This window comes from Hibiscus syriacus, unplaced genomic scaffold (assembly GCF_006381635.1).
Source record: "Hibiscus syriacus cultivar Baekdansim isolate YM2019G1 unplaced genomic scaffold, ASM638163v2 tig00110597_pilon, whole genome shotgun sequence".
Taxonomy (NCBI): domain Eukaryota; kingdom Viridiplantae; phylum Streptophyta; class Magnoliopsida; order Malvales; family Malvaceae; genus Hibiscus; species Hibiscus syriacus.
The window spans coordinates 4,658,624-4,681,291 of NW_024062795.1; the positions used below are offsets into that span (position 1 = coordinate 4,658,624).

The 22,668-nt window shown below is 33.7% G+C and overlaps 1 protein-coding gene across 2 annotated transcripts; it reads right to left on the bottom strand.

The window, feature by feature from the left end:
- Nucleotide 1: 1 nt before the first annotated feature.
- Nucleotides 2-20,549, bottom strand: LOC120134605 (NPC intracellular cholesterol transporter 1-like). Of its 2 annotated transcripts, none has more exons than XM_039151041.1 (39): nt 20,314-20,549; nt 19,791-19,867; nt 19,399-19,498; nt 19,077-19,184; nt 18,679-18,795; nt 18,331-18,481; nt 17,293-17,540; nt 16,937-17,125; nt 16,466-16,542; nt 16,235-16,352; nt 15,691-15,774; nt 14,712-14,807; nt 14,467-14,568; nt 14,254-14,322; nt 13,629-13,724; nt 12,868-12,975; nt 12,160-12,273; nt 11,938-12,021; nt 11,225-11,353; nt 10,440-10,638; nt 10,199-10,342; nt 9,622-9,665; nt 9,426-9,509; nt 9,278-9,346; nt 9,110-9,186; nt 5,462-5,531; nt 5,076-5,225; nt 4,785-4,850; nt 4,457-4,601; nt 4,289-4,353; nt 4,113-4,178; nt 3,528-3,621; nt 3,081-3,117; nt 2,901-2,958; nt 2,617-2,727; nt 1,781-1,848; nt 1,311-1,377; nt 1,140-1,208; nt 2-261 (listed from the first exon to the last, which is right to left on the bottom strand). In XM_039151041.1, the coding sequence occupies exons 1-39, from the start codon at nt 20,353-20,355 to the stop codon at nt 217-219; spliced, it is 3,837 nt and encodes a 1,278-aa protein (XP_039006972.1). In that variant the 5' UTR covers nt 20,356-20,549; the 3' UTR covers nt 2-216. The 2 variants fall into 2 exon arrangements, with proteins under 2 accessions (XP_039006972.1, XP_039006973.1); XM_039151042.1 differs by having other exon boundaries at nt 1,781-1,844; nt 2,613-2,727.
- Between the last annotated feature and the right edge of the window lie 2,119 nt (nt 20,550-22,668).

Consider the following 22,668-nt stretch of genomic DNA (forward strand, 5'->3'; position numbering starts at 1 on the left):
ATCACAACACAAAAGCCATGCCCTACTAATTAAGGTAGCCGGAATAAATACACAACTTCTACATATTACAGGGACCGATTACATAATTTAACCAACACGTTGTATGTGAATCGTTGGGGTTAAGGATGATAAACGTTCAAGGACTTTGAAAACCAAGTTTTTGCAGAAATGACGGGAATTCTCTGTAGTCAATTCCAAGGTTATCAATTATATTTCTTAAGCAATATTTCTTGCGGGAGGACCCATCAAACTCAGCACCACCTGCAAATCAAATGAGCATTAGATGTACAAATATACATCACTGACCATTTATATACAATTATTTACTAATAAATACGGTGCGTGTCTAAAGCATAAGCAGATAAACAGTTGAATGCAACACATTAACGGTGTTTAGTAATGATTCTTATAAAGTTTTCGTTTTCATGCATACCAAAGTGCATTTATGTCTATAACTTTATGTTAAATATTTGGAAGATAAATCTTAACATATAGTCTATAGGACCTCTATACAACCGGTTGATGAATAAATATAACATTAAAACAGAATACTTTATGTATACCATAATGTTGATGAATAGATATAAGACAGTATTCTATTTTAGAATATAAGATTAAAAGAAAGACTGCAATTGGTTGTAACCCAAAAACTTAGTGAATAGGATTATATTTTATGTTGAAACCGAAAATATTACGTTTTCCATAGCAAATCATGTAAACTGCATAACTATTCTGGTTGCAATTTACTGTGGGTAACATTTTAAGTTAAAACTCGCTACAATTTAACATTCTCGGTTGTAATCGAAATTATTATTAATTGTGTAATCTTTTAAAATAGACAATGTAACATTTTAGATCAAAACCCGCCGCACAACAGAACTACCGGAATTCTACAGTTTACTTTTGGCACAATTATCTTCTGTGGCCGCATTTTAGAGATGTGCTATTTGATTTGATACTATTTACTATCGTTTTCTACCAACTTTTGGATGGGGAAAAACAAATAAATAGAAGGAAACAACTCACAACTGTCAAAACAAAACACAGCCTTGGCATAAAAACCAGTTAGAAACAAGTGGATTGACACAGACAGCAAAGATAATGGAGTCAAAGAGTTACAAGGGTACCGTTAAACTTACTGGTAAAAACACAAGCCCGTGCAAGAAACCGACAAGAACCAATGCTAAGTACATCTGAAAGTAATATACCTGCAGGAAAAACAAAAAAAGAGAGGAAGAAAGCTGGTGTATATATATTCTATCAATCAGGAAGAAGAGATAATTGAAAGATAAAAGGGAATGGTTAGAGACCACAAAAAGCTCTGATCTTGAGAAGAAAAGCACAACTACTCCTACAAGCTTCGTGAGGGTGATTCCACTGGTAAAAGAAGTGAAAATGGACACGATCAGTAACTCTTTTTCAGCAACTGAACACCAGCTAACTAATGGTTTTTACCGAGCGTCATAATAGGCGCACAGAAGAAGAGATAATCTCTTCAATAAACAATTAACTGGTGTATGGGTGGGGGAATTCTGTTTTTAATAAAATAAGATAATCCCCCCCCCTTCCGATCTTCAATCCCCACACTTTCCCCAAACCCCAAAGATAAATTGAGATTGTTCCTCAGATGTTCATAAGAGATAAATTTCAATAAAACAGCTCCAAAAAGGACAGTTAAATTGATAAAAAAATTATTTAGATTGTATACAATGTTTATCTAGTCTTCCAATAGCTATCATTGATACCACACCAAAATTGGGACAATGGAAGAACAGTAAACCTGAATACAGATGCTCCAATGGTACTAAGAGCCTCCTTCATTCTTTGATCTCTATTCCCATTACATACCTGTTTAAGGGAAATATAGAATTATGAAATTAATAATTTTAAAAGATAACAAGTCAACGTGCAATTCCTTCGTTAATATAATTTTAAAAGATAACACGTCGATGTGCAATTCCTTGGTTAATATAATATTTTCCTTACTGCAGCAGAGCATTTTCCAGAAGAACTAGAGTTCAATTGGAGGTTAAATTTGTCGCAATTAGGCAATATACAAGTTTCTTTCTTCTTTGAACTACAAATAAATCTACAGAAACCTTACATTGTGTTTGGATAAACAATTATAAAGGGAAAGTAAAAGAAAAGATAGGAAGATCAAGGAAAGGACAAAATACGTGTGTATTTTGTTTGGATAATTAAAATTAGTAAGGGAAAGGATTCGTTATAATGACTTTTTTCAATTATACCCTTTCTATAAAATTACTTAAAAAATAATTAAGGGGATAAAAAAGGTATCTCACATATTAAAAAAAATCAAATTTCTTACCTAGATTTCCCCCAAATTGGGGTAAATAAAACTTGAGTGTCTTGTGGGAAAGAAAGGGGACACTCAACTCCCTTTACTTTTCCTTTCTTTTAATAATTTATCCAAACAAGAGAGAGGTTCTTGTTTTTTTTTTTTAACTTTACTTTCCCTTCCGTTATTCCAATCCAAACATAGGGTTAAGTAGAAAAAATAAAAAATTTCCCACAGCCATATATGATACAAGTAACCCAGTTCCATTACCTACTCATCTCAGACTAAACTAAACTGAGTAAAGATTGAATACTGACCAAGAACGCATTTGCTATATGGACACAGAATTCAACGGCAATCCCTATCGACATGATAAGGTTCACGACTGAGATTGCATTGAGCTGAATACCCAGAATTGCCATTACACCCTGCAAAATTAGAGAGAGAATAACTTCCTTTCTTTTAGGCGAAAATATAATTAAGAAAAAGGACATGGCAAAAGTTACAGAAACTTTATTACATTTTTAATAAATAAAAAGTGGAGAAATAAAAAGGCTGAAAAGCACACACACTATTTTAAATGTCAAGGCAGAAGATATACCATGAGATCTACAACAATCATCACCAATACCAGTACAATGATGGCGGAAATCCACAAACTGCATTTACCAAACCAAAGAGGAACATACTAAAGTTGACATAATTCCAAAACAAAAGGGCAAAAAGAGATTAAGCACGCAGATAAAAAGTCTACAAAAAGGACCACAGAAAGAATTTGAACCTGGATGTGATAACCAGACAGACAATAAAAATAGCACCTGTAATTTAAGAAAACGTACTCGATGAACTTTTACATAGAGATTCATTTAATAAGGTATGCATGCCAATAAATACAGCTACTTCAGGAAACATGGTAAAAAATAAAGAAGGCACAAAGAAAAGGTAAACATAGCAGCCAATGCTAAAGAACAAAGCATCTCATAAAATGAGAGGAAAATTCAAATCTCTTGAGAGAATAATGATGAGAAAGATGATAGAAACTCCATATGTTAAAACATTTTCTACAATGCCAATACTTCTATAAACCGTCTCTGAATAGGTGAAAATGATTTTTACAAAAGAGAGCACAAAATATAGATGACACTAGAGAGAGCAGAAAACCAGTTGTTTGAAATACAACCTGCTTGAAGGATGCAAAATAATCAATATGGCATGCTGGAAAACCCACCTAGTGCAATAGCAATATTCGTCAAAGCAATCCTCCAAATATCAAGGTATTGCTCAAAGAAAATGTAGAAGACCGAATAGGGAAAGATTTGCATCTGCACCAGAGTAATGTCAGTAATGTCAGCAAAGAAGCAAACAGGAATTAGGAAAAATATTGTTTCAGAAAACAAGAAGTAATGGCGAAAATGTCAAACACAAAACCAGAAGCATGAGGAAGATATTTTTCAAAAAAGAACTGCGATCATATCAATAAACTAGTGGTTCTTTTTTCTAGAAGGTCTTGTTTCCTTGTACACATTCCCCTTAAAGCCCATTAACCAGGTTATTGCATTTCAATACAATATCAAATCTGAAGACAAAATATACAATCAAGTTTGGTATTAACATGAAGAATATTGTCATGGCAATATTCATGGCTTCATAACAAAGAACATAAAATGGGCTGAAACAATAAAAGAAGTGTTTTTGCCATCAGCATTTCCATGATTATCCCCTTAAATGAAAAAGTAAACTTACAAGCAACCACTTGATACAAGAGAACTTTAAAGCTTATCTAAGATCAATGGAGAACATAGCTAATCGAAACCTTTAGTGAATCAGAAACTCTTGAGCTGAACTCCCTTGCAGCTCGCAATGCATTAACATAGTCACCCTGAGGAAAATGATGAGATCAAGTGAAGTGGTGTGATTAACTAAAGTCGTACAAGGAAATAATCAAAAATCATATTGAGATCAATTAGTCAACTAAAGACATCGGCTTACTTGTCTGTTAACCGGTGTGTGATAAGTACGAAATTCTGATGCTTTTATAACACCATTTTCGTAACCTGTAAAGATGTATACAGGAAAGTAAGAAACGCCTTTTATTATCCCGTAAGAGCACCAGAAAACGATGTTTAATATACATAGGAAAATTTCCAATCTACAAACCATTCAAATCCACACTGCTAGTGTAAGCCCCATGACCACCTTTAGCACAATCAGCGGATGGCAGTGCATTAAGGAACCAAGGAAGCTTCTCTCTAAATTGCTCTGTAGATGGGCGATCATTAACCAGATCCGCGTGGCGGAAGCACTGGAACCAACAAAAAGGATTTTAGTGCTCGCAATATTTTTGGTTTGGTACTTGGAATAGACCTCCAACCTTAACCACTCAAATGCATATGTAATGGACCCTTTCTGAAAAACATTTATAATTTATATGCTACACGTAACCCCAAAAAAGACACACAAGGAGGAGAGAGAACAGGGACAAAACCGTTGTACAGTCTTTGCAGACTCCACCTAAGCCACAAGAACCTCCATCGGGTGAACAACAAGGTGGCTGGAAAGAGTAATATCTTGTTTAGCAATCCAGTTATAATCATCTAAAAGGCTCAAAAAGGTGGAGAAAAATAAACGTCATGTCATATAAGCATGTTATTATCGTTTCAGATCTCATCATAAGAGGGAATAAAATGAAATGTTAAGCTTGTGTTAAAAACTTTATATTAATACAAGATCCATTTGGTTAACATAAAAAGAAACTAGTAACATATGAAGTACTAACTTGATCATCTGGAGGACAGTAAGAGCCATTTGTAAACTTCCGACAACAACCAAATGCCTCTGGTGATAACCATACAAGAAAATCATCAAGCCATGAAGCAGCTGGCTTTGCAATGAAGCTTGATTCAGGAACTAATGATGCCCTTGATATCTAGCCAAAATGATAAATTGTAATGTTTTAGATAGGGAGTCAGAGAGAGACAGATAAAAATAATGCTTCAACCAACTCCAAGAAAGCCTCTTTCAACTTTCACACACTGTAATTAAGCAAGTTTCAAGCAAAGCAACATACAGCACAATGCTACATGCATAGAAAAGAACATATATCCCAGATTGTATTGATGTTAGCATTATATCTTATAATTAAAACTACTAGAAATTCATTACCTCATTCAAGAGAGAGTTAGAATCACACTGGTTGATGGAGCATAACTTATTTGTATCTCTTGATTCCAAGCTGAGCGGAAAAGCTCGTTAGATCAAACAGCCTTAAGGATTGAGAATAAAACCAATGATATAGAGGCATTAACAAAAATGAGATGAGAAGAATTTTCACATGTTTTCTTTTGATAAAAAGCTTTAGAACATTGTAATTAAGCTGGGATATAGGTAATTGACAGTCAACTCTACTCCAACTCCGTGAACATATTACCCATTAAATACTAAATTACCAATACCTTCCGGCTCGACATCACTCATTTTCATTGCAAATAAATTTTACTGTAATTCTTCTAAAAGTAATGCAAAATATAAAATAATTAATAATTTTTTTTTTGATAGGACAATTAATAAAATTTATATTACAACTATAAACTGTAATCAACTAAAAATTGCAATCCCATGAAAGAAACCATTCTGTTATCCATCCAAAGGTAAGGATAACGAAAATCTTTTTTTTTTTTTGATAGGAATGAAAGGCCTTCACCAAAATCCCCTACTTGATTAAGGGAGTTTAGAAGTAAACTCCTTAATCAGCAGAGGGAGGAGAAGAGAGCCTTAGAAATTTTATTAAAATAAAACAGTAACATAAGATACAACCACTACTTCTACAAACAACACATAAAACTTAAAGACTTCTAGGCCAGAACCCCACTAAACAAAACGCAGCAGCTAAAACAGCAACAACAGTCAACCAATTCCCTCCTTAGCTAATTTATCTGCCTCACAATTACAGCACCTAGGAATCCATCTAACAACAACCTGTCTAGCAGAAACAGAAAACACGATGTCCTTAACAAAATTAGCCAGAAAAACAGGAGAAGAAATGCCATCATTAATCCATTCCACTGCTGTCTTCGAATCACTTTCAATGATAAGCCTACCCTTCGACGCCCAACTTTAAGAAATAAAGAAATCAATGCCTCTTTTAATTGCCTTTAATTCTGCTAGAATAGGAGTAGCTGGACCGACTTTCTCTGAAAAAGACGCAAGCGTAACCCGATTCCAGTCCCTTAGAATACCCCCAATACCCGCCAACCTCCGCACACTACTAACAGCCCCATCCACATTCATCTTAAAAAAGTCTACTGGAGGAGGAATCCAGCTCAACACAGTGTTATTCCCAGTCTTATGAGCAGTAAGATTGTCCGCCAGGGTAGGATCTCCAATAAGAGAATCCACTTGCAATGTGATTAGGGGAAACTTAGCCAGGAACCACTTTGCTAATCTGAAACGCACAGTAAAAAACAAAGAAATTATGTCCAACTTTCCCTTATCAAAGATGATCTCGTTTCTAATCTTCCAAATAGACCAAAAAACTACCCCTGGGATAAACTGCCAAATCACAGAATTAGGCCTCAATACCTCCCACGAACTAAGCAGACTGGGAGGGTTAGAAGGAAGCGCTAACCGTACACCCCAGAACCCTATGAGTTTAGTCCACAGAACCCAAGAAACCGGACATGAAATAAAAAGATGTTGAACAGATTCTTCCTCTAAGTTACATAACGGGCAAAGAAAATTATCGCCTATATTGACCCCCCTTCTCAACAATTCAACTCTGACAGCAACTTTTTGATGAGACAGTTGCCACAAGAAAGTCTCCACTCTAGGTGGAACAAACCCCAACCAAACACATTTATTCCACTGAAAAGAATCATCATGAAAAGAAGATAGAGCTTGCCTACAAGCTTTAACCGAAAACAGCCCATCGTCCGAACCATCCCACAGCATACAATCGTCCATAGTCTCGATAAGTTTAATGTCTTTCAACCTATCCAGAAGCTCAACCAACTGCATTGCCTCCCAATCACAAAGATTCCTCCTAGTCGTAACATTCCAAACCCATCCACTCAATTCAAAGCTCCCAAAATCAGCAACGTGACCCAATTTATTGGATGAGAGGACAAAAATTCTCGGAAACAGCAGTTTCAAAGGGACCTCACCAAGCCACGAATCGTTCCAAAAGGAAATGGATTTACCATTACCTATTTGAAGCTTTGCATGAGACCTAAGACAACCTCCAAAGGATAACGAAAATCTGAAGTTTCATAATTTTTTGCAGCAAACTACAACCCCGTAAGGGATAAAGAACTGATCCTGTAATACAGAATTACTCTTCCTTCAACTTAGCTTTTCTCACCCAAAGGATCAAAACTCGATCAATCATGTCTAAATTGTTCATGGCTTAGGGTATGCAGTCCAGTCAATGGCTGACCATATATTTAAAGCCATGGTTCAAGGCTCCTGAAAGACAGTAGCAACAAGGACCTAGAAAACCCACCTGTTTTCCTTAGAGCTTATAGAGAGAGACTGATTTTTTTGAGGAAGAGAAACATTCAACCTCATGCATCAAATTCTGACTCCAACATCACCCATTTTTAGAATTTTCTGACTATGGAGGAACTCGAATGATTTTCCCGATGAGAATGCTTTCCTCCTCACTAAAGGATACTAAAATCAAAGTTGAGTTTAATGAGACAGTATTTTTTTTATAGGAATAGGAGGCCTCATTAAAAACCTCCCTCTTAGTTGGCTCTTGTGAAAGAGGCACAAGAGCCAACTAGTGGAAGGACGAAAAGAGTGCCTCATCTTATTGATAAACCATAATTACATAAGATACATCTTACATAATAAACATCCCTAGATAAAATACAGAACAATACAACAATAAAACTCAACACCTCAACCAATCCCCTCCTTAGCTAGCTTGTCTACTTCCCAATTACAACTCCTAGGAATCCAATTAATAATAATACCCATAGCATATACAAAGGCCCCAATTTCCTCAACCAAAGAACTAAAAAACGTTGGGGCAGAAAAAGGCATCAAGATCCAATCCACTGCTTTTTTACAATCACTCTCAAGGATTAGTCTTCCCTCAACTGCTTTAATGAGACAGTATCACAAAGCCAGAAAGAAAACTCAGACCCGATAATCAGACAGTTGAGGTCCTAGAAATATAAGCCTAATCCTCATAGAAATGTATCCATTTCAATGCCCCATACACGATTATGGAGTTGACCAAAATCTGACAAAACCCCCCACTAAACAGTAGCAAGAATGGAACTAGCATACATTTTATCTACTGTTCGTTCTTCACAAATGAAATTCCTAGTTAAGATCATCTTCCACACCTAGAAGCAGATTCTTATGTATTTATGTTACTTGTTAGGATCAAAACTCAAATATTTCGCCTCAAGCAATCACAGTTTCTTCAACATGAAGAAGTCAAACTGTCTTTCTATCATATCTCAAGTTAGAACTCCATGTGAAAGAGGAGAGAGAATTATCGCAAAATCTCATGAAAGTCTATTTTCATGCATAGAAATGTTCATCTAAAGTACACTAATTTTTTCTAAAGTACACTAGTCTTTCTATCATGTCTGAGATATCCGAGCAAGGTTAAATCATGTATCCCGGTATCATGCACACCATTTTAGGCAATGACATTTTTCACTTCTAATTCACACCAATATCACATGATGACAATTACTAGTTTGAAAACAACATACGCTACTTACGGAAGAATTTGGTGGAGGGGAAAGTAAGTATCAAACTGAGAAAAGAAGAATGACATAATATTCAAATTGATACCTGTAATTGTAATCCTTAACAACAAAATACAATGGCGGTCCGATTCTGAGATATTCTGAGATATTGGTGAAATATCCCTAACACAATACAAATTGGACTGTGAGATTGACAAGGAAAAAAAATGAAACTCCAGAATGAAAAGGAAATATCAAAATAGATGGCTTAAACCTGAAGATACGAGTCCCGAGGAAGAACAATTTGTTGCTCCAAACCAGGCTCAACCCTTGTGGAAAGGGCCTAAAACACAAGTAGAAAACTATCCATATAATGAAATATCAATTGGGAAAATAGTTGACACAAAATGCAGGCAACTTACTATGCTTGCCAAAGAAAAAGCAACAAAGATGGCAATTACTACCACTTTGACAGCCCAAAGTCCAAGAAAGGGTGCATGTATTTCCTACATTATCAAAAGTTTTTGAAAGTCAACATGAAAACAGATAATAGGCCATATAGCATTTGATATGAACATTCATTAAGAAATTCAGTACTAGTAACTTTGAATATCTTACTTGCATATATCTTGACAAAAGTTCAGGTCCTCTGGAGTCCAAGGCTGAATTTATCAAAATGGTTGATCAGTATGAATGCTGAGTTACAGAGTAGAAGAATGTTCACGTTAAAATTTTGAGTGTGCTTGGTTGAGTGGGAAAGCGAAAGGAAAGGTAAGAGGGGAATGGAAAACCGGAAAGAAAATAAATTTTGAATCTGCTTGGTAGGAAGGAAAAGTAAGAAAGGAAATAGGAAAGTTGACCTTTTTCTATCCTAATGCACAAAAATAAATCATTACAATTGGAATGATAAGATGAGAGAAAATGAGAAAAAATGAAGTGTGCATTTTAAAGATTATGCATTCTTTTTTCAAAAATCTTCATTTTCTATCCTATCATTTTTCTACTCTATCAAGCAACGGATGGATGGATTTTTTTCCCTTTCCTTCCAAGCACAACAATTGAAAGAAAATTTATATTTTCTTTCATCTTCAACGTTTCATCCTTTTAATTTTCTTTCCAACCTCTCAAGCAAAGCCTTAGAGCTGTACTAGACATTCAAAGCAAACAATACATGATAAATTCATAAAAAGATAACCTTCACCAGGCTCTTCAGTAGATGACGGAATTTTTATGCATGGAAAACAGTCAATCCTGTTATCCTCGGCTCTCAGACAGTCGAAAACTATCAGTGAAACAAAAGCAGTAACTTGTAGGAGGAAGTCCAGCAAAACAGCCACAGCTAACAAAAGAAAAACAATGGAGGCATAGATATTAATGTCAAACCAGGAGTTGATAATTTGTTACAAGATAGTGGATGTAGGAACAGATCATTTCACCTGCAAACAGGGAAAAGACACGGCAAGCTGGCATAGGAGTGAAACCTCCAACAGCAAATGCAAGAATCTCAGACAAACTAGCTAGTGTTATGGATGGACCAACTTCAACCATTGCATTACTGATTCGCTCCTCTAAAGGTAACTCCAATGGTTGCCGTTTTACGGCATGAACCAGTATACACATGTTATCCACTCCAACCTGATTAAAATAAATCGCACAGGAAATGAAAGAGAACTATAACAAAGAACTAAGGAAACCAAAAACACAGTAATCACTGTCAAACTCTAAATGAGGAAGAAAAAAAATAAAGTTTCTAAATAAAAAATCATATAGAATGTCTAAATGGATGTATAGTTTCACATTTAAAGAAAATACGCTGCAAAATAGAGACCAAAATATATATTTTTTTTTTGATAGAATAGAGACCAAAATATAAAAATGAGGGATATACATATATATATGAAAAAGAATGTATTTTTAGTAACACACTCTTAAAAGTTTTTGTTTTCTAAAGTGCATTAGAATGGGAACATGTCTGCCCCACAAATCGGGAACAGAGTCATCATAAGAACACAAGTTTCAGTTTCAGGATAAACGAACAGAGTCATCATAATAATGTTTTAAATTAGTAAAGCCCAAATGTGAGAAACTCAGCACCTGTAATGTCTGTAAAGGATTTTTCAACAAGGGAGAGGGGGAATAGGGGTGAACTCAGGACTAATTATAATCTTGGATGCAGATTCTATCACATAAAAAAGTAAAGAAAATCTGATTGAAAACTTACAGCCAAAACCAAAAAAGGTATCACTTCCATTATGATCAATGTTGACTTAACCCCAAAAGCACTGAACAACCCAACAGATCCAAGAACGGAGAGCATGACAAGAACAACTCCTGAGAGACCAAGCAAGACCTGCAAAACAGTAGGAGAATGGTGAGTTACAGAAATTTAATATTCCAAATACAAGAAAATTTATTTAATTTCAACAGAAAATAGCATATGACAAGAATTTATGTTACATGGACACGACATAGACAAGTAATATACAAATGTTCGCATTACCAAATTTCTGTCTTTGTTGATGCATGTACCCATGATAACATGAGCAAATGCATCTAGGAATACCACAGCACTGGACACCAGAAAGTTAAACACACATATGTGCTTTTCTGTATATATGATAGCCCATTGGGTTTGAACTACACAATATTCTGGCTTTCTACAATAGGCAGGGAACAATGGAACCCTGCCTTTTATTTGTATCTGAAAACCTAACATGCAAAAGTGAAGATATAGATCATGAAATTGAATATATTGGATAGAGCACATTTGTAAAAGCAACAAAGTGTATTTAAATCAATTCAAACATTGAGATCATCATGAAAAGAAATGGATATGTAAGTAGCAGTAGATGCGAGAGGTGTTAATAAACCGAATGTATATCGGGGTACTTCACATTAAAAATATAAAAAATAGTTAAAAACTTAAGAATATACCTTGGATGAGATATAGACAGTAGACAAACGAGGTGCATCACCCAATGTGATAGATATGTAAGCAAACATTACAAGATAGCTTACCTGAAATGAAACTAGATTAGGAGAAAAGCGAAGAGGAAACAAACAAATAATTGTCAAGTATAAAAAGAGAGAGTTAGAAATAACTGGAATCATTTGGAAAAGTTGACTGCTGAGAAAAGAATAAAGCTAGTAACTTGCCACAATTGTTATAATATCTGCAGTGCTCTCTCTTTTCAGTTCTTCCTCAATTGAGCTTTCAGATGAAAAGGAAAGAGACAGATTTCTAGACTGAACTAAAGGTAGCAGCTCTTCCTGTAATGTCCATATAACCATCCAAGAGTAAGTAAGACAATATCTTTTTCAGTGTACCATTATAGCAGTTCCTCCTAATAATCAAGACAATACAATATCCACAGACGAGAATATAAGAAACTAGGGTTGCGCAACGCTACTGAAAATCAAACCAAAATGTGGTATTTTGACAGTTTATGATACATAAGTTTAAAAACCGTGATTACCTGAATCGAATTGAATTCTATTCTATTCTATTTGTAATTTATTTTTTATTTTTTTATAATGTAAAGATAAATATTTTATGTTTCAAATAGTGAAAATAACTATAAGTTACTATATAAGAATCATTAATTGTTTTTATTTACTTGAAAAAATATATTTTAGAAATGTTTATGGAAAAAGATTTTGAAAATTTATCAAAGAATGTAAAAAAAACTGAAACAAAGCTATTATCTGAAAATAAAGTTAGAAAATCAAGACCCAAAATTAATATGAAAAAAATCGAGAACCAAACCGAGCCAAACCAATTAAAATGGATGGTTCAAAAAATCCAAGAAACCCGACCGAACCAAACCGATCTCACCCCTCTAAGAAACAAATGTGCACTTGTACCTTCACTAACTGAATAAAAGCTTTTTCCCAAGCCACTGCCTTCCCATTCCCGTTGCCTGCTTCATCAATTGCATTATTAACTGGGTAGGTTACAACAAATGCAGAAGCCTGAAATTGAAATGAAATAGTATTAAAAATTATATATATACTCAGTATGGCTGTAAATGAACAGAGCATTTGACAAACTACTCATGAACAGTTTTCGTATGTTGTTTGTTTGTTAAGCTAAATAAAAGAGTTAAACAAAAAATTTACATTCGTTTATTAAACAAACACGTTTGAGCAGAGGTTTTTTTTGGTTCGTTTATGTCCATAAACTAGCTTGTTTATAAGCTCGTTTACTTAAATTTGATATTTTTCATATAAAAGATACTTTAAAATATCTATATTTGTTTTATTTATAATATAATCATCAATATTTATATTTGATTATTTTATATCTAAAATATAAGAATTATGTTCATTTATGATTTGTTTGTTTATTATTGACAAATAGATTTTTATTTGATTGCAAACATGTTTAGTTTACATGTTCGTGAACATTAAATGAACACTTTCACGAACATTAAACAAACGAACATGAACACACATAATTTTTAAATAAGCAAACATGAACACGATTCTAAAATTATTAACGAACCTGAACCGAAAACGAACAAGCTTAAAAATAAACAAACAAACATGAACATATGTCCATTTGTTCAAGATTGATTCATTTAGATCCCTAATACTCGGAACGCTAAGACAGGATAAAATATTACCTCAGAATAATTGATCCCAGAAAATCCCCCTAACGCAGTGCTAGGATCAAGTGGAGCCTCAAATGCGCTCAGACATGTCTCTGAAGAAGTGTAATGCTGAAAGAGGGGGGAAATGAGATAAAATTGAAGACATTTTAGGCATCCCGGTGAGAATCATCATAAATATAATGCCAACTATAACAAGCATCAGCTTTCCTAACTTCAAAGAAAATTAACTCTGCTAAAATGTAACAGATATTTCACAGGTAAAAGTGGCTGGTTATGGTGGGCCTCAAATGCTTCTGTTTTTCCATGAGCAAGTCCTATCTATGAGCAAAATGAAAAGCCCACACATCATGACATGAACTTTGTCTTTTTAAACAAAGCAATCAATGCCTATTCCTGCCCTTACATTAAGGCAAGAGCCTTACGCCAATTGACATCATAATAACAAAAGCAACATAGAGTTAACTTAAACAATGAAATAAAAGGGAAATGAGAAGGATGGATTCAATTGGAATAGAATGCCAACAGGGAAACATCTGATTTCTTCCATGATATCCTCTTATCCAGATTAAAAAAATCAAGTATAATTATGCACATGCAGACCTAAAAATACATATACATGGAGCCCAAAAATAATTACCTGAAAACAGTACTCAGCATGTGTAACTCCTCCATAGTTTTCAAAGTTTTCCCGATCCATCTTGAAGTACTAGCGAAAGAGGCCAAGTAACAAAAACAAAGATGATTATGTTCTAGTAAAAGGAAAAGGTAACTCAAATTCTATTTGCTTAATTTCGAAAGGCATTATAGATATCCTGAACCAGGATCCTCAAAAATACAAATGCAAGAAAACCTGTAAAATACTCTGAGTAGCACAATCTTGGCCAAGTGGCTTCAAGCAAATATCAGTAAGAGACACATTCAAACCAGAATAAATTGCACGAAGTCCATCAACCTGTCCAAGATCAGCAGGAACAGATAAATAAGATGAAGCAAACAGAAAATACATGTGAAGACATAGTTCAAGTAAGATATACTTCAAGCAATATCTCACTTATATCAATGACTCAGAAAAGTAGCAATGAGTGTGTACTGTACCTTCTCTTGAATTTCAAAAAGCAATTGGATGTTATCGTCTGACACTATACTGGGGGACTTCCCTTGTGTTTTATCAGGCAAAGTTGCTAAAATAAGCTGAAAACAATCAAGTTTAAAAAAAAATCATTGCTTTCATATAAACTTAGGTGACGTCTCAATTCCTTTAAACTGAGATAAACAGACAAAGAAATAGACAGAGAGACATGGATAGAGTATTAGAGAATTAGTGTTCAAGAAAATATATATATTTATTCTCAAACTTCAACTTTTTGGCACAGAGAATTCAATCAAGTCAAAAGCTTGGGGGAAAAAGTATATTTAGATAAACACAAAACAGTTGAGATATGAAATTAAACCTTGATGCTCCGACATACCAAATCCTTTCCTTAATGGTGTTCAATCAACAAGTAATTAGATACACAGCATCGACCACACAGCTTATGTAATTTCTGGATGACAAAAATCCCCAAAATATGCATTAATTTTTGTATAAGTTTGGCTTTCTAGGTTCCTCCACTGAGATATCCTTTGTCTATTTGACATTTAACTAGGCATATTATGGCATCTTATAGAAAAACGCACTGAGATGATGCTTAAGCTTAATCCTCACTGCTTTTGTCACCTATGATACTCAACTTTCTAGGTTCCACTGCTCAGATATTCATTTTCAATTTGTCATTTACTGAGGCATATTAAGGCATCTTATAGCCAAACACACTAAGATGCCAACTAAACTTAATTATATTTAGGATTGTCAACCTGTAATCCTCAAAACTTTTGCCACCTTAATTCCAAATCCTATCTTTCTAAAATAATATTAAGATAAAGTCCAAAAAGGAACAGGTAGCTTAGGGAAGGCAAGAAATGGTTTCTCTTATCTTGTATACAGAATCAAAAGACAAGCATTTATTCTTTTCATTATTTCAGGAAGGACGGGGATTGAATACGGAGAAACAATTATATCATAAATGAAATTAACCTGTTCAATTCTGTAGAAAGGTGCCAGGTGACTGTCAAAAAACTGTTTCTCTTCTGCTGCCCTACTTCCATGGCCTACCCACAACTATATGATAACACATGTCAAGACTTTATAGTATGCAGAAGATTAATGGTATAAAGAAAACAGGAAGTATGATGACACACAAATACATGTCCTCACAGTTTATCCAAGGAGCAGTCAATACCAAAAAAATACTTCAAACACCTTTTCGTCCAAACATTTAGGAATGGGAAATATATATGGCAAAACAATTTTCCTTTCCCTTGTTTTAGAATCTATATAAGAAATTGAGCAGACAGATGAAAAAGGTCTAATATGGGCTTAAAACAGGAAGGAAATAGAAGTGCAATGAATTAAGAAAATAGCTAATTACTAATAAGAAACTTTTTCTAGTAAACTGAACCTCACACCTGCCCCAACTGATGAACTAGAGGAAGAGAAAGAAAGGTGCAAGAATAAGGGTAGAACTAACACATTGATGGTAACTCACAATAGTTTCTAGCATAAAGATGAAACATGATACCTTCTCTGGCCTTGTCTCCACTTCAATACGAATGAGACCAAAACATAGCACAATAACAACTGCCAGTGATGAAAACAATACAAGAGTAGGATTTCTAGCAACCCATATTCCATAACTCCTGGGCATAGCATAACCAAACATTTAGAACATGCTAGACATTTAATCATCTAGATACATATGTGCGCATGTGTGTATTTGTGTGTAATAAAATCTAACTATGTACATGTTCACCTGTAAAACCTCGACATATATCCTTGAATAATAGAAAGTTGCGCCTCATTTTTCAGTTGTGAAGCCACCCCACGTCCCTGAAATCAGGACAAACATGCACATAAACATCTAAAGCTCAAAGACCACCTAGTTCTTTTCTAGGAGGAAATATAGCAAGCTGAATAAATATCATATGAAGATATTAAAATAAAGAGGAAGATGTTCATGGGAAAGAAGGAATAAAAGAAATATTTAGAACATAACTAACAGATTGCTATTTTTATCAATTAAAATATTGTAGAAAAAAAAGAATACCAATTGCAACAGCAGTAGCAGAAACTGTTGGAACTGTTAAGTTTTTTTTTTAAATCAAAGTTACTTCTTAGGTACGAAAAAGGTAAATGTCCATTAATGCAATTATCAAACTCGCCATACCATGAGAATGTCCAAGTCAACAATGTACTAATAAGAGAAGTAATAATCATCACTTACCTCCAAAGCAAGATTCTCATCATATTGCATGTTAGACAAATTTGCTTCATCTTCATCTATTGACTTCAGTAATGGTTCCCTGTCGGATTCAAGTATTCCTTCTCGTTGCCGATGAAACAATGCCCATCCAAAAAGTCCCAAAACCAATATGATATATGCTATAGCTAATGCAAAGTCTATACATCTTACCTGCAAGTGACACTAAATATCACTATATACACCAAACATATATCAAAAAGAATTTCACAAATGAAAATTAACCGATTCAGCCATGACAACTAAGTGTTATGCAGTGTTTAAACTAAAACTAAAGCAAATGTTGTCAACTTTAACAAAAGAAAAGTCATCAATTAGACCTTAACAGGCCCAATAGTTATTGAGCAGTGATCTTTTTTCGGTGGTGAAGGAGGTTCAGAATTGGAGCATTGAGGTGATGAAGGGCAATCACCACAAGAGCAGCCAAGAGTGGTGTCACCACATGAATAAGTAGAAACGTTCATCAGCCTCATTCCAGATAAGTCAGGAACAGTAGACTTGAAATCAATAGCATAAGGTGAACCAGGAAATCCAGGAGGAGCTTTCTGACCAATAAATTCAAACCACTCTGAAAAGAATCGAAATATCAATAATATGCTATTGGAAAACAACAGAAAGTCACAAGTAGGCAAGTGAAAAAATATTCTACGAAGGATTTGGCTGGACCCCACATAATACTGACCAAAGTATCTTCAGTTATGATTTTAGTTAGTTTCATAAGCAAGATGAGAACACATTGCTTCCCAGCAGCCAAATGCTTTTGATGTGACAAGAACCATGACTTTTAAGGGTATAAGTAGGCAGCTAAAAGAATATAAGTCAACCTCTATTGACTCAGAAATACAAGTTGTTCAATGTTTTCACAATACAAATTTAGCATTGCTTCCCAGGAGGAGCTTTCTAACCAATAAATTTCAGGAACTTTAGAGCATGGGGAAAGACTAGATATTCCAACTCTATTTGCATCCATAGGTTCAGTACAGCCTGAAAACTGACATAACTGCAAAAAATGAATGAGACCAACCTATAATTTATTTTCTTTCACCACAAATTTAGCAGAAAAAATAAACAAAAAGTCCCAAGAGGAAATCCAAGCTTTTTCACAAGGCATTTCCTCCAAGCAATGAAGAAATAATACCATTTTATTATAAACTTCCTCTGTACTGCTTAATTCACTCAACATCCAAACCACTTCCGTTTCTATGCCAATTTTGTTGATTCAAAAAATATAAAAATGCTTAAATCAAAATTTAAGAAAATATATATGTTATACTCAGCTAAAAAAGATACCAGATAATATCTGGCAAACTGTTTTCACAATATAAAATTTTTCAGCCATGCACAAAACTTAAATTAACCTTTAAAGTTTGTTGCCCCAGCTCCTATGAATTCAATGGCTCTTGTATTCATGGTCCCAAACTTTACCTCCTTGCAGGAGTCATAAAGCCCTTCTCCAAAAGCATCAGATACAAAAAAGTCGATGCCATCCACTGTTAAGTTGCCATTAACCTGAGAAATTAATAATACAATGTGAATCAGTTAAACAAGATTGAACATAGAAATTGGAACCCATCCTAAATGTTTTATTAAATCCAACCACTTGATGGAAATCATTAGCTTTGAAGCATGAGAGAAACATTGAAAACAGGAAGTACGTTAAACCAAAAGCAAGGTATGGGTACTGCTCATCATAAGCCTGTCCTAACCTCTGAAACAGAAGTCACATTGATGAATAGACTTTGATTAGGAGAGCATGAAAGCTCGCAGAAGAGATTTAAGAAGTTCCTCAAGCACGCTGGACAACCAACAAGGAAAGGAATGGCCTGACAAATAGCATACATTTAGAACTAGTGTGAGAAAAGCAGCACTAATGGATACAAATACAACAGATAAGCTACTAGCACCAAAAAACAAACTTGAGCCTTTTCCAGAGACATCATCATACTGTTAGAAGTGATAGCTTATCAGCTCACTATTTGTGGTGAAAGAGTACTTGTGAGTTCAAAATATGTACAATAGTAACGGTGGTACAAATTTGATTTTCAGCTTGAAATCTTGAATAAGCACACACATATTGTAAAAATAATAAAGCCAGAGGTTTTACCTGCTGAACTTGTGCCCGCAATGTGTCAAATTGATCCTCTGTGCAACAAACATTACCGCTTATTGATGGACACAAGCTTTGAATTTTGGCAGAAAATAGATCATCAGGCTGATAAGGCACAAAAATAAACATAAAAGTATACATATAGTGTCAGAAGAACAGCTTTGAATTTGGGCATAAAACAGCTCATCAAGGTGATAAAGCATGAAATAAAGATATAACAAACAAACATTAAGTAGCAGAAGTTTATACAAGAAGGGCAAATCAATCAGAGAAAATAAAGCAATAAAAATGTAAAATGGACAAGCATGAGGTAGCTCACCTTCACAGATGGCGAACCATAAGGGCAATTTAGAACTTTCCCATCACTTCGTTGTCCACATATATCATACATTGCACAATATTCTTTAGAATGCCTCTCCCTGACCAACAGATCAGGAGTTTTTCAATTCAAACAAAAGAAAATGAGACAGATAATACTGCAACCTTGTGGCAAGTAAGGTGTTAAAGTGGCCATAAGATAAGCTCTTAGTAATTGCAGGACCTTGATAATATTATTGAGGATAGGCTCAATGAACTAAACATGCAGTCCACAAAAACTACAAAAATGTGATCTAAAAAGCTGAGAATTCTACACAACACACATTAGTACATATATTAATAAGACGGGAAATATTTAACACTGGTTATGCTCTGGGACTGAAAAAGTCTTACCCCAATGTGGGATAGGAAACTGAACGGCCACAAGAATCAGTCTTTCTCGCGCACAGTCCAGGTATCAATAAAATTACCTAGAAAAAAAAAAGCAACAATTTAATTAACACGAAGTCAGTAGGACATCAACGGCTTCTAACTCAATTCTAAGGTACTAATTTTTTTGCAAAATCTGATGTTCAAAGTCAAACGCAAGTCGATAAAGTTTCAGCTCCGTTTGAAAGAGCCATCTTTTTTTCCGCCTCAAATCAAACGATAAGCAGATTACGGATGACTAAATAACCGAACAAACACCATAAACAGCGCAATACCCAAATGAAAAATCTCAAGTAGAAGCTCTGCAAAGCCCCAATTCAACAACGTTATAGTAAAGAAAACTATGCACTTAGAAAAACCAAGTGATCCATGATCACGATATCATAAACCCCCTCCCCACCCCCACCCAAAAAAAAAACTTAAATTCAATCAAAAAATGTTCAGGAAACAGATGCTCACGAAATAGGATCAAAGAGCGGAGTCTTACCTGTAGAAGAGAAAAAACAGCGAGAAAACTGGGAAACTTCATCCTTCAGTCGAGAAGAACGAACAGTCGAGTGGGTGTTGAGTTGGGATTTAGTTGAAGAAATTTTTCGAGGAAATATAGCAAATGTTTTCCGCAATGACGTCAATAGGACGAAAGTGAGGTTGGAAATTGCAATTAAAAGAAGAAAAATGACTGTATACAATCGTTATTAATACACTTAATTAACACAGGACAAATTAAATAATGTAGAAAATTGTCAAATTTTCATTTTTCCCCCCATGAAAATGCTATTTCCACTCTGCGCTACCGGCAAAAAAAGAAGGTAGGAAAAGAGAATTTTAATCGTGGGAACTTCTTATCATCAGCCACGTTAGCCTACGTATGTCTTAACTCTTAAGTAACCACACAATTAAAACTTTTATATCCCTCACAACAATCTTTTTAAGGATATTTTGTTTAGGTAAACTACAATTTTCATCACTAAATGTTGATCTTACTCTTATTTTAGTTATTAAACTTTATAAATTTTTAATTTGATCACTAAATTTTTTAATTACTTCTTTCCTCTGCTTTAAAATACTTAACAGAGTTATGATTAAGTATCTATCTTTTAAAAATCATGAAATGGATCAAAAATATTATTCATTTAAAAAAATTGATTTTTGATTGCTTTTGATTTTGGGACGATGGATTATATTTTATCAAAATCTCAATGATAGAGAAGTAGAGAAGGATGAGACGATTTATATATTTAGATTTTAAGTTGAAAGGATGGTGAAATTTATAGATAAGAGTAATATGAATTTTGTAAGTTTTGGTTTAGTGTTAAATTTTACTAATTTTAAATTGAATGATACGAGATGATCATATGATTCATGAGTTTGTTGATATCTTGAATGGTTAGAAAATATATCAAAGAATGGTAATTATAGCACAAATCAAATGACCTCAGTAGTTAAGGGATTGTTGTTATCTTTTGAGGTCTTAGGTTCAAGCAACGCGTATGCAAGTATGTATGAACATTTATTATCAAACGATTGAGAATCTTTTATTCCTCTTCTATCCTTTCTGACTTTTATAAAAATGGTCGATCTTATAAAACGTACATAGACTACGTTTTTTTTAGATTTAGTCAATTTATTATAATTTTATCATTTTCTAATCCATTTATTTTCTAAAAGTGTATTATCAGTCCTGAGGGTAATTTTTTTCTATTAATTCCTTCAAATATTTTAATTTAAACTTATTTTTAAAACATAAGATAACACAACATATACATATGGACATTTTTGTTGGAGAAGTTATTTTACACATTTAAAAAGTAAATATTAAATGTATAATATTTTCCTAATAAGTATGAACCGAGTGATCTTGGTGGTAAAAGAATTATAGTTATTTCTCGAGGTCTTAGGTTCGAGCATCATGAATTCCAGAGGTATAAGTGTTCAATGTCGAATGGTTGAAAGTTTTTTTAAAACATATAATACCTTATACTTACTCCAAATTAATAAAAACAAATTGAACCATAGAAAATATTGCAATGCATATGCCTCACTAGCACATATTTAAACTATAAAATATATCTATTATTAGACCTTCTAAACAATTTGAACTATAAAATTAGCTAAAAATATGATCTTTTGTAAAATCTATTCTTGATGCTTAAAATATTAAATTGATTATTTATACAATCTCAAGATAAAAATACCTTATAAAATTAAAATTACTTTATTTTATAATAAATTATCAAATCACATATATTTTTTTAAACAAGGACAACTGAATTTTATTAATAAAAACAATATAATGAATCATAATTATAACACACCCAATTGTAAAGAGGAAAATAATAACAATAGTCACACAAAAATTTTATACAAAAACAAAAATATTAAACTCAAAGATAAAAAAAACAAAACTTTAATTTGAGAATGACGTCAAACATCAAAACAACCCAGTAATTTTCATAAAAACTCTTTATATATGTCGAACGAGACGTTTTACGAATGATAAAAGAGTGGTGAGTGAACCAAACTATCTCTCAGGTTGTTACGCTATACGTGACCACTAACAAACTAATTAGAAAACAAATGTCAAAGTCCTTATGTAAGCACCAAGACAATCATAAAGGTTCTTGAAAAACGTACTAAAAGTCATAAAGAACACGTCACAAGAGAATATAAAATATGTGTCATAATAGCAAAGAAAAAATATCACAAGGATATAGATTATTATTCAAAATTGTAAAAAAATAACTTAAAAAAAGAAAACAAAAGACATAATATAAAAAAATAAGAGAATTAATAATCATCGATGATCGATAACTACAATTAAAATTAATATCGCCGTCAGTTA

Excerpts from the sequence above, each read along its gene's own strand:
- LOC120134605 (XM_039151041.1), bottom strand. The coding sequence starts at position 20,355 with ATGAAGTTTCCCAGTTTTCTCGCTGTTTTTTCTCTTCTACAG. Across the intron at positions 15,775-16,234 it reads TGGAGACAAGGCCAGAGAAG|TTGTGGGTAGGCCATGGAAG; the intron begins GTATCATGTTTC and ends GTTATCATATAG. Across the intron at positions 14,569-14,711 it reads TTTTTGAAATTCAAGAGAAG|GTTGATGGACTTCGTGCAAT; the intron begins GTACAGTACACA and ends GATCTTGGACAG.